A 12,004-nucleotide genomic window follows, 5' to 3' on the forward strand; every position below is an offset into this window, starting at 1 on the left:
CCCAGTGCCCCACATCCTACCTGCACCACCCAGTGACCCCCATCCCACTGTTCCATGTCCCACATCCCACTTGCACCATCCTGTGTCCCACATCCCACCCGCACCATCCTGGGATCCCACATCCCAGCCACAGAACCCCCATGTCCTGCATCCAACCGACACCATCCCAGTGACTCACATCCCACCCGTATCTCACCAATGTCCCACATCCCACCTTGATCACCCCAGTGCTCCCCATCCCTCCTGCACCACCCCATGTTCCCCATCCCACTTGCAGCACCCCACAGCCCCTGCTCTTCTTCCCACCCTGCCCCTGTGCATGGGGACCCCCAAACCCATTCTCCAGGCTCCGTGCCCAGCTGGGAGCCACGGGCACAGGGACCCTCTGCCTGTTGCTGCCTCTCCCACAGAGTGTTTGGCACCCCATGAGCAGCTCTAACCAGGTTGGGGCTGTGATGCTGGGTCTGCTTTCCTGGGGGATGCTCTCAGGGCTGGCTCAGTGCTCAGATAAACACTGGGGACCATCCCTGTGGCATGGGCAGGTGATGGATGCTGCAGGTCTGTGTGTTGAGCAGGTATTTGGTGGGGGGTTTGCATTGTGCAGCCCATGCCATGCCCTGGGGGCTGCCACCGGCTCTCTGGCACCGGGAGTGTTTGCCTGAGCCCCAGTGGTGGTGGTGCAGTGGGTTGCACTGGGAGAGCACTGGGCTGGCCGTGCTGGTGATGGAGACAAGGGAGCAGAACCTTTCCCCCAGGGTTTCTCTCGGTGCTGGGTTGCACAGAGCCTTAGCCCAGCAGCGCAGGCTCCTCTCGGTGCGGTTCAGGGATGTCCCATCGTGATCATGGTGTGGCCATTTGTCCCCTTGGTGCTTCTTCAGTGACTTTATCACCTCGGACCATCCCTCTGACTGCTAACAGGGCGAAGGGCTTAAGGAATTGAAACAGGCAGTGTTGGGGTGGCAATGACTGAAGCTGGTGGTGGGACTGGGCTGAGCCGGGGTCCTTGGTGGCTGGTGCTGGGGCTGTGGCAGTGCCAAGCTTCCCAGGGCTGGTGTCCATCTCATCTGGTGCTGGTTTGAGCTGTGCTCTCTCTGTGGGCATCCCTGGTGGCCCTGGTGCAAGCAGGAGGTGGCAGAGGTGGGCAGTGCGGTGAGCTGGTGATGGAGCGGTGCTTCGGGGTGGCTGGATTCTCTCACCCACTGCTGTGTCACTGCCTGCCATGGGGCACCCTGGGGGGCACAGGGGGTTCAGCTCTCACTCCTGGCCCCACATGGCCCCTGCATCCTGCCTCAGATGGGTGCAGGCAGCCGCAGGGGCATGGCCAGCACCATCTTGGCCTGGAGACAGGGAAGTGGGAACTCTGGTCCCCGCTGCTCAACTTTGCTTCCCTGCACTGGGTCATGGCCCCATCCTGCTCTGCACAGGGACAACACAGTCCCTGTGCTCTGCCTGGGCTGAGCTGGGGCGCTGGGGTATCCTGGCACAGGTCTGGCGGTAGGGAAGGGAGAGCCCTGTGTGATGGGGTCCCAGGTTGGTCACTGTCACCCCGTGGCATCTATCTGGGTGGTACCAGCCCCTGGGACAGCGCTGGCACCCCTGGGCATGGCTGCGGACCCCACACCTTCACTGCGTGTGGCAGTGATGGGCCCTGGGTCACCTCGTCCCGTGCTGCACTGCTGCGAGCCTGAGCGCACAGAGCCACGCATGCCTGATGGCTGCTCTCTCTGCTCTGGCACCAAGGGTCCCGCGGGGCCGACATGAGCCCATCGCACCTCTCGCCGTCGCAGGGCGGATCGGCTGCACCGGCGCCCACGGAGGAGATCTGGGTGCTGCGGAAACCCTTCACAGGTACGACCCTCCCTGTCCCCATGGGGAGCACGCAGCCGTGGTGGGACGCGGTGTGCCCCATCCTGGCCATGGTGCTCGGTGCCCTGATGCATCTTCTCTCTGTGCAGGTGGTGACCGCAGCAGCCTGGGCAGCACGGGCAGCGTGGCCTCGGCGCGCAGCTCAGGCAGCGGGCAGAGCGCGGGCAGCGGGGCGCATGCCCTGCACGCCGGCTCCGAAGGTGTCAAGGTAAGAGGAGCCCCGAGGTGGCCGTGCCAGCCCGTGGTGGCACTCGGCTCCGGGCCGGGCACCGGCACTGGTGCAGGTGTTTGCTGCCCTGGCGGCTGCCCTTGGTCCCTGATGGGATTGATGCTCAGATGGATCCTGTAGGCTCTACCTGCACCCACAGCGTCACTGATGGTAGCCACCAGCGTGTCCGCTCCCGATGGAAACTTAGACCTGGCACGATGTCCTGCTGTGCTTCAGGGGCTGCCTGTGCGTGCAGGATCCTGCTAAAGCCGTGTGCTGTGTCTCTGCTGCCACTTGCAGGGTCCCCCTGCACTGCACTGCACACTGCTGGCGTACTGCACACTGCAGCTCCACACTGCACAGAGCATCTGCCAGCTGCTGCCAGCACACAGCACACTGCACACTGATGCCGGCACGTTGCCCACTGCATCCTGATGCTGCTGCCGGCACATTGCCCACTGCATCCTGATGCTGCTGCTGGCACGTTGCCCGCTGCATCCTGATGCTGCTGTTGGCATTCTGCCCACTGCATCCTGATGCTGCTGCCAGCACGTTGCCCGCTGCATCCTGATGCTGCTGCCGCCATGTTGCCCACTGCATCCTGATGCTGCTGTTGGCATTCTGCCCACTGCATCCTGATGCTGCCGCCAGCATGTTGCCCGCTGCATCCTGATGCTGCTGTTGGCATTCTGCCCACTGCATCCTGATGCTGCTGCCAGCACGTTGCCTGCTGCATCCTGATGCTGCTGCCGCCATGTTGCCCACTGCATCCTGATGCTGCCGTTGGCATTCTGCCCACTGCATCTTGATGCTACTGCCGGCACATTGTGCTTTGTGCAGCACCGTGGGATGCCCTGGCCTGAGGCACCTATGACCCCATCTCCCCTGGCATCCTGCCTTAGTGATGCTGGGCTCTGCTTTGCAATGGGGGTCCCCCCTCCACCAGCACCAGCAGCCTGTGCCGGGTATGTGCCGGGTATGTGCCGGGCTGGATTCGGGGCACCGCGGGCACTCGCCGCCTGCGAGGCACCATCTGTGCTGCCGCCGCTCTCCCCGCCGCAGCCTGGATCCGCTGCGCCTCTCCCTGCCCACCCTCGCCCGGGCGCAGCACCCGCAGCGGCGCCCGCAGCACCCGCCTCACTCCTGCCTGCTCTTCCCCCCTTTCCCGGGGTGTTTTTCAGCTGCTGGCAACCGTCCTTTCCCAGAAGGCTTCTGCGCAAGAGTGTGCCGTGGGCGATGGGCCGGCCAAGGCGCAGGACATCCCCGCAGGTGCGTGCTGCCGGAGCAGGAGCAGCCCTGGCCCTGCCGCGGGCGCGCCGTGGATCCAGGGATCTGTCTTTTTGTTTTATTGCCACGGCGCCCGTCGCCAGAAGGAAAACGTGTGGGTAAAAAATGACTCTGTCGCCTTTCGGCTGCTGCCAGGCCTTCTCCTGCCTCGGTTAGTGGGGGCCCCGTGGGGGGGTAGGGGGGCGGCGCGGCGGGCAGGGGACGGCAGCGTTCCTCCCCGGCCCCTTCCCTTCCCCTGGCCCCCCACCAGCCCCACCGGAGTCCCAGCCGCGGCCGGCACCGCCAACCGGGGGGGCTGAGGGCTGGGGGCTGCCCTGGCAGCGGGGAGCATGGGCACGGCACGGGGGAGGCACAAGCTTTGGGGGGGGGGCCAGATGGGAGATGCTCATGTGAGGAGGATGCACACGTGGGAGATGAGCGTGGGGGGATGCTCGGGCTGCAGAGATGCACATGCAGAGGGGATGGGAGCCTGGGAGGGAGGGATGTGAACACGGGGAGGGGGATACATGCATAGCAGGGATGCACACACGGGGGGGGAGATGCACACGCAGAGGGGATGCGCGTATAGAGGAGGATGAACACACAGAGGGGAGATGCACGTACACAGAGGGGATGCACACGTTGCTGGAGGAGGGGGAAAGCACATACTGGAGAGGAGGATGCACTCGCAAGTGGGATGCAGACGTGAGGGAGATGCACACAGCAGAGAGATGCACATGTAAAGAGGATGCCCACGCAAGTGGGATGCAGTTGCCGGAGGGATGCACATGCAAGGAGGATGCACACACACACACAGGCACATTGGATGCACACGCACACATCGTGCACACATTGGATACACGCACACACACATTGGATACACGCACACACATCGGATGCACACACGCAGGGAGGATGCAGCTTCCAGCCGGGGAAAGGGGCTGCTCTTGCTGGTCCTCATCAGAAATAGGAGGCAGGAATTTCTGGGCAGCCCTTGTCCCCCCCAGGGCTGGTGAAGGCACGAGCTGGAGGGTGAGTGGGCACCAGGGGCCCTGGGGGACAGGGCAGTGTGCGCTGCTGGGCCCCTAGGGATGCAGCAGGTGGATGAGCCCCATCACTCAGTGGCATGGCTGCGGCAGGGATGGAGGCTTTGTGCAGCCAGGAAACCTGCTCTAAAGGGGGCTCTGGCTGGGTCCCTCTGCTCAGGGCTGCACAGGATGGAGGGTCCTGCAGCACCAGGGCTGGGCTGGGGACTTGCCTGGTGCAGGGTGGCTGCCCCAGCACTGCCATAGCATCTGGGAGCTGTGTACACCATGGTGCTGGTGGCCCATGCCAGCATGGCCAGCCTTGCCAGGAAGGAATGACAGGGCTGCCTGCCAGTGGCAGCGCCTGGGCACAGCGCCCTGCACCACCCCTGCCCATCCAAAGGGAACAGACCCTATCCAGAGTACCCCAGGGTGCTCGGTCCTGCTGTGCCGGGTGGGTGTCACTGTCCCATGCCTGCCCCGGGGGCCGTGGCAGTGGCACCCAGGGGTGTCCAGCCCTGGCCCCAGTGACCAGTGCCTCCCCGGTAGGTGCCTCGAGGTCGCAGAGCGTGGCCAGCTCCCCATACACGCCCCAGCCCCCCGCCGAGCCCCAGCTGAAGAAAATGGAGCCACCATCAGAGGGGAAGGTGAGTGGGGAGCACTGGGCTGGGGAGACCCCAGGGAGGGGGGCACAGGTCCAGCACCCATCGCCGTAGGTGGCAGCCCTGTGATGGCTCTGGTGGCTTTGCCATGCCATGAACCAGTGATGTGAGTGACCCCACGGCCCCAGCCCCTGCACACCCCATGGCACAGACCCTGCTGGCACATGGATGGATGTGGGGACAGCCCAGGGCAGGGGTTATGGGTTCCCCATCCCTGGGGCTGCCCTGAGCCCTGCTGTCCCTCTCGCTGTCGCAGAGCTCAGAGGCCGTGTACCAGTGGCTCTGCAAGTTCCAGCTGCAGCTCTATGCACCCAACTTCATCAACGCCGGCTACGACATCACCACCATCAGCCGCATGACACCTGAGGTGAGCCCATGGGCTGGCGGTGCCACGGGGAGGGTGGCACAATGGTGTGGGGTGGCCCTGACCCCTCGCTCTGCCCCAGGACCTCACGGCCATCGGTGTCACCAAGCCGGGGCACAGGAAGAAGATTGCGTCTGAGATCAACAACCTCAACATCCCCGAGTGGCTGCCGGAGTACAAACCGGTAAGGGCTGTGTGGGGATGGGGATCGGGAAGCCACATCCGGGGTGGTAACTGGTCCCCTGCACCCTGCCCCCTTTGGGCAAGGGTGGCACAGGGGGATGAGGGTTCCCAGTGCCAGGTGATGCCAACATCAAGCTTTAACAGGGGAGATTTAGGTTGGAGACAAGGCAGAAGCTCTTCCCTGTGAGGGTGCTGAGGCGCTGGCACAGGGTGCCCAGAGAAGCTGTGGCTGCCCCATCCCTGGCAGTGTTCAAGGCCAGGTTGGACACAGGGGCTTGGAGCAAGCTGCTCCAGTGGAAGCTGTCCCTGCCCGTGGCAGGGGTTGGAACTGGATGAGCTTTAAGGTCCAGCAAGATGGGATCACCACCATGCCATGGGTGCTGTGCTGCCATCCAGCACTAAGCTGTGCTCCGTGTACCCCCCAGGCCAACCTGGCGCTGTGGCTCTCCATGATCGGCCTGTCCCAGTACTACAAGGTGCTGGTGGAGAACGGCTACGAGAACATCGACTTCATCACCGACATCACCTGGGAGGACTTGCAGGAGATCGGCATCACCAAGCTGGGTAAGGTCCGGTGCTGCTGCCCTCGCTGCAGTGCCTCCATCCCCGGTGGTGATGCTGATGCCCCCGTGCCACCCCCAGGCCACCAGAAGAAGCTGATGCTGGCGGTGAAGAAGCTGGCGGAGCTGCAGCGCGCCGAGATGGGCAAGTACGAACCGGGCACGCTGAAGAGGAAAGCGGCTGCCGCGGCGTGCCAGGAGGTGCTGGCCATCGAGTCCCCCCCGCCGGAGCCCCCCGAGTGCCAGTCACCCAAGATGACCACGTTCCAGGACAGCGAGCTCAGCAGCGAGCTGCAGGTGGCCATGACGGGCGAGGGCCCCGAGGAGCCCACGGAGAAGGTGGTGAACCCGGCGGGCCCCGGTTACCGCTCTCCGCCGGGGCTGGGCGGCCGCGCCAGGGTGATGAGCAGCTCGCAGGAGCTGCTGGGGGATGGCCCCCGCGGTGCCCCTGCCGCGGCCATCTCCAAGAGCCAGGAGTACCTGGCCGATGGGGCCGGTGAGGGCCAACCTGCACCGCACAAGGAGGGGCGGCCGCCGCGGCACGGCCACCCGGTGAAGCGCGCCAGCGTGCCGCCCGTGCCCGGCAAGCCCCGGCAGCCCTTCCCTGCCGCCAGCGGGCAGCTGACACCGCCGCAGACCCCCGGCAAGCCGCGGCCCCCATCCCCGCAGGGCCCGTTGGTGCCCCACGCCACCGCCAAGGTGAAGCCGACCCCGCAGCTCCTGCCACCGGGCGAGCGCCCCGCGTCGCCGCGCTCGCTGCCGCAGTCCCCCACGCACCGCGGCTTCGCCTATGTCCTGCCGCAGCCCGCCGAGGGCGAGGGCAGCCCTGCGGCCGTGCCCGTGCTGCCGGTGTCGGTGCCGGTGCTGTGCCTGCCGCCCGCGGGCGAGGGCGAGGAGGAGCCGGGGCGGCCGAAGAAGCGGGCGCACAGCCTGAACCGCTACGCGGCCTCCGACAGCGAGCAGGAGCGGGACGAGCTGCTGGTGCCGGACGCGGGGCCCTACGCCACGGTGCAGCGGCGCGTGGGGCGCAGCCACTCGGTGCGGGCCCCCGCCGGCGGCGACAAGAACGTCAACCGCAGCCAGTCCTTCGCTGTCCGGCCCAAGAAGAAGGGGCCGCCGCCGCCGCCACCGAAGCGCTCCAGCTCCGCCATCTCCAGCGCTGGCATGGCCGAGGACTTCCCCAAGGATGGCGAGGGAGAGGCGGCCACCAGGGCCCCTGCCGCTGCCGATGGGGAGAGCCGCCGTGAGCAGCGTCGGGCCAGCGACCTGGGCGGCAGCGTGGACACGGGCAGTGCGGGCAGCGTGCGCAGCATCGCGGCCATGCTGGAGATGTCCTCCATCGGCGGCGGCGCGCGGGCGCTGGCGTTGCAGAAGCCACACGGGGCCCCGGTGCCAGCCAAGGCGCCCGATGGCTACTACCTGCAGCCGGGACCCCCGCCGGGCAGCCCCGACCGCGCGCGCGTGGCCACCGTCCTGGCCACCGTCAAGCACAAGGAGGCCATCGGGCTGGATGGGGAGGTGGTGAACCGGCGCCGGACCATCAGCGGCCCCGTCACCGGGCTGGTGGCAGCCGCCCGCCGCGAGCGCGCCAACAGCGTGCGGTCGGAGACAGGCACCAATGGCGCCGGCGAGCGGCTGCGGGTGGAGCGCGGCGGCTCCCCCGACGGCATCCCCTTTGCCGAGGAGGGCACCCTCACCATCAAGCAGCGGCCGCGGCCACTGGGGCCAGCGCGGGCCGAGGCGGGCGAGGGGCTGTCCCCAGCGCACCGCCACGGGGACCTGGCCAAGGTGGAGGCCAGCGCCACGCTCAAGCGCCGGATCCGGGCCCGGCAGAGCCAGCAGGATGGAGTCCGCTTCGTGCTCACCGAGTCCGACACCGTCAAGCGCCGGCCCAAGGCCAAGGACAAGGAGCCGGCGCTGGAACCGGCCTCGCTCACCGTCTACCAGAACGGCACCGGCACCGTGAAGCGGCGGCCGGCCTCGGAGCTGAGCGGGGCTGAGCCTCCCGCCACCCCACCGCCCGCTGCCCGCACCGATGGCCCCGACTACGCCGCGCCGCCCGCCGAGCACAAGAAGCCCTTCAAGCCGCCGGTGTCCCCCAAGCCCGTGCTGGCACAGCTGCCGCAGAAGGTGCCCGGGCCACCCGCACCCATCCCCAAAAAGGTGCCCATCCCGAGCCCCGGCAGCCCAGGTAAGTGCCAACCCCCCCTTGCTCCCCAGTGGGGTGGCACCGCGCATCCCACCACCCCTGTGCCCCTTCTCTCCGCAGAGGTGAAGCGGGTCCATGGCACGCCGCCGCCGGTGTCCCCCAAGCCCACGCCGCCCCCCACGGCACCGAAGCCCCCCAAGCCCCACGCTGCCATCCAGTCGGTGAGCGCCGGCTCGACGCCGGCCCCGTCGCCAGCGCGGCAGCTGGGTGCCGGCACGGTCAAGCCGTCCAGCACGCCGCCCTCGCTGTGCTCCAGCCCCGCCAAGCCGCTGTCGCCCGGTGCGCAGCCCGTGCCGGTGAAGCCGCCGCGCTCCGCCATCGCCAGCCCCTCCGTCGACAGCGCCGGCTCCGAGCTGGCGCAGCAGAAGCTGGAGGAGACGAGCGCGTCCCTGGCCGCGGCGCTGCAGGCTGTGGAGGAGAAGATCAAGCAGGAGGACAGCCAAGCGCCAGAGTAAGGGTGGCCGGTGTCAATGGGGAGGGTGCGGGGCTGTGCTGGGCATGGGGATGGAGCGGGACAGGAGGTAACAGGGGTTTGGGCTGTGCCACCATGGTGGGAGTGGGCCTGTGCGGGGGTGACATTGGAAGGATGCTCTTCAAGAGCATCACGAGCCTTTGGTTGGAACCATGTTGAGGAGGTGACACTGGAGAGGGCACCAGATCCAGAGCAGGATGGGCAGGGATTCCTGGGCGTTGTGTGCACTGTCTTGGAGAGGTGGCAATGGGGAACCTTGAACTGGAGCATATTGGGGCTGGGTTGGACCCAGCCATGCAGTGACCATGGGGAACATGGTGCTGGAGCAGAACAGACAGGGAGAGCTGGGCACGTGGGTGCACTGTCTTAGAGAGGTGACATTAGGGGACCTTGAACCGGAGCATGGACCCAGCCATGCAGTGATGCTGGGGAGGTGACACTGAGGAGGTGACCCTGGGGACATGGTGCTGAGCTCTGCAGGGCAGAAGGGGCAGGAGGGCCATGGCATGGAGCGGGGGGGGGGGGGGTTGTACAGTGCTATTGCCCCCATACCTGTCCATGACCCGTCCCCACCTCTCACCCAGCTCTGCCGCGGAGTCGAAGAGCACCGTGAGCATCCTGGACGACATCGGCAGCATGTTCGACGACCTGGCGGACCAGCTGGATGCCATGCTGGAGTGAGGGGCGCCAGGGCCCCCCGAACCTCAGGGCTTACGTGGGCACAAGGGCACAACGATCCACGACCCCCCCCACCCCGGCCCCGCCGCCCTCCTCCCCGTCCCCTCTGTACAGCCGTCCCCTCCCGGACATCCCGTCCCTCGGGGTTTGCACAAAGAAGAAGATACCTCAGGATTGTGCTCACGGACTCGGCGCGGCTCCGGCAGAGCTTTTGCAGCAGCAAAAAACAACCCAACACCAGAAGCAGCAAAGCAGCGCATCCCGGATGGACACGGTACCGGTGAGGGGGGGTCCTCGACAGCCCCGGTGCCGCGGCTCACCGCGAATGTAGCACAAGCCCTGCCCGGCGCGGCGGCCCCGGCGCCGTGTGCCACCGGCCCATGGCACCGCAGGTGACGGCGCTGGTGGCGGGGCCGGGTGGGCAAATGCACTTGGGTTTCTTTTCTCCTCATTTCTTTTAACTCTTCCTTTGTCAATGCTCTTCCTTCCCCCTCCGCCGTGGTTGGCAGCGGCGCAGGGGCCGGGGCTGCCCCATGGAGGGATGCTGGGGGGCAGCGGGACGTGCCCCTGCCCGGCCCCTCCTCGCAAAGGGGGGGACAGGACAGTGATAAGCTATAAAGAAGTATTAATTTATTGGAGGGGAAGGAAAGAAAGATATAAAGCAGATTTCCTTCCCCCTTCGCCCCCCCCCATCCTCCCCAGATAATAAAAAGAATAAACTTTAACAAATATATATTTAAAAGATTTAAAAGTATTAGCAATTATATATAAAGCAGTTTAAAAGAAATCAAGAGAAAACTGGATTTTAGCTTGAGAAGAAGAAGAAGAAGAAGAAACAAAACACTATTAGATTATACTAAGCTGTGTGTCTTGTGGCAAACTCATTCTCCGAGTAGCACAATATTTACCTGTTCTCTGGGTGGAAGGTTCGTGCAAGCGGTTTCGTTCCGTTGGGATTCAGTGTTGGCGTCTTTCTGTTCTACTCCACCGTTCCGAACTCAAAGGATGTGCCTTGTTTTCTGGAGGTTTTTGTTACTCCTTCTCCTGGAGGTGGTTCATTTCCTTTGGAGCGTCTTCAGGCTTGGGTTGGGTTTCTTTCTATTCGTTCCTTATGGCATCCGTCGGGGTGTGCGTGGGGTGTCTGTGTGCGTGTGAGCGTGCGTGTGCTTCGGGTGCTCATCCCGATGTATATTCCTGTATAAACTGGAGTTGGAGTCTGGTTCAGTCGCTTGAGTCCTGATGAATGCATCTCTCTGCTTGTGGGGTCCAAAGTGTTGCTGGTCCTTTCTTTACCAGAGGCTACGCAGTGGTCTCCATCCCCCTGCCTTCCTCCTCCTCTTCCTCTCTATCCGCCCCCTTGCCCTCTCCCCTCCCTCCCGTTGTGGTCGCTGATCCAGATGTGTTTGGCACAACTTTGACATTTCTTTACAAAAGAGTTAAAAAAAAACAAACAAACAAAAAAAACCGACAAAAAAGACTTTAAAAATAGCAAAAAAAAAAAAAAAAAAAAAAGATAAAAAAAAAAAAATCACCCGCCTGAAAATATCTGTTGGAAAAGAAACAAAAATGATGTATCTAAACCAGAAACCCCCATAAAGTTCTACATGATGGATATATACATATATATATTTTTTATGATTAAGTTATGGACTCTGTATCGTATCCCATCTGTCGAGCTATGCATCTTGGTGCTTCCCCCCGCTCTCCTGTGCTTAGATTTCACCTCTACTCGTCTTATTCTTCCTATTCTGAATAGTCGGTGGCTCGTGGTGCTGTGAAGAAGTTTGCTCCTATACCAAGTCTGGCAACAACTATTTAAAGAAAAATAAAAGAAACTAAAACCCAGCGGGCTGCCAGCACTGTTTGTGTCCAGAACAGCAGCAAGGGGGTGAGGTGGACCCTGCTATGGGTGCGATGGGTGCTGTTTCTTGGTGGGTGTCACACTGTGAGGTGCAACACTGGGGTGGGTGACAACAGCGGCAACCATGGGGCAAGCCCCAGCACAGAGACTGGGGGAGAATGGATTGAGCAGCCCCTTGATCAGCCTGAAGGAGACCTTAGAGCAGCTCCAGTGCCTAAAGGGGCTACAGAAAACCTGGAGAGGGGCTTTGGACAAGGGCCTGTAGGGACAGGCCAAGGGGAATGGCTTTAACCTGCCAGAGGGGAGACTGAGATGAGCTCTTAGGCAGAAGCTCTTCCCTGTGAGGGTGCTGAGGCGCTGGCCCAGGGTGCCCAGAGAAGCTGTGGCTGCCCCATCCCTGGCAGTGTTCAAGGCCAGGTTGGACACAGGGGCTTGGAGCAAGCTGCTCCAGTGGAAGGGGTCCCTGCCCGTGGCAGGGGTTGGAGCTGGATGAGCTTTAAGGTCCCTTCAACCCAAACCAGTCTGGGATTGTACGAATTCACTTCCCCATGTCCCTGCACCCCTCCAGGATGACTAGTGCAGCTCTTGGCAGCATCCGGCACAGGATGGATGCAGGAGATGCCCCAGGCCTGGTGCTGGCCACTGGCCCC

The 12,004-nt window shown here is 63.9% G+C and overlaps 1 protein-coding gene across 1 annotated transcript in view; it reads left to right on the forward strand.

Moving 5' to 3' along the window:
• Positions 1-9,496, forward strand: part of CASKIN1 (CASK interacting protein 1) — a gene marked incomplete at both ends in the record, with an annotated part of 29,001 nt that extends 19,505 nt beyond the window's left edge. Inside the window, 10 exons of the mRNA XM_080617948.1 lie at positions 1,741-1,848; positions 1,956-2,074; positions 3,256-3,343; positions 4,915-5,012; positions 5,284-5,394; positions 5,474-5,575; positions 6,000-6,138; positions 6,217-8,325; positions 8,404-8,794; positions 9,400-9,496. Coding sequence (XP_080474074.1) covers positions 1,741-1,848; positions 1,956-2,074; positions 3,256-3,343; positions 4,915-5,012; positions 5,284-5,394; positions 5,474-5,575; positions 6,000-6,138; positions 6,217-8,325; positions 8,404-8,794; positions 9,400-9,496 — 3,362 coding nt within the window. The remainder of the gene's footprint in view (positions 1-1,740; positions 1,849-1,955; positions 2,075-3,255; positions 3,344-4,914; positions 5,013-5,283; positions 5,395-5,473; positions 5,576-5,999; positions 6,139-6,216; positions 8,326-8,403; positions 8,795-9,399) is intronic.
• Positions 9,497-12,004: the final 2,508 nt, after the last annotated feature.

Source organism: Psittacula echo (genome assembly GCF_963264785.1).
Source record: "Psittacula echo genome assembly, chromosome: 5".
NCBI classification, from domain to species: Eukaryota; Metazoa; Chordata; class Aves; order Psittaciformes; family Psittacidae; genus Psittacula; species Psittacula echo.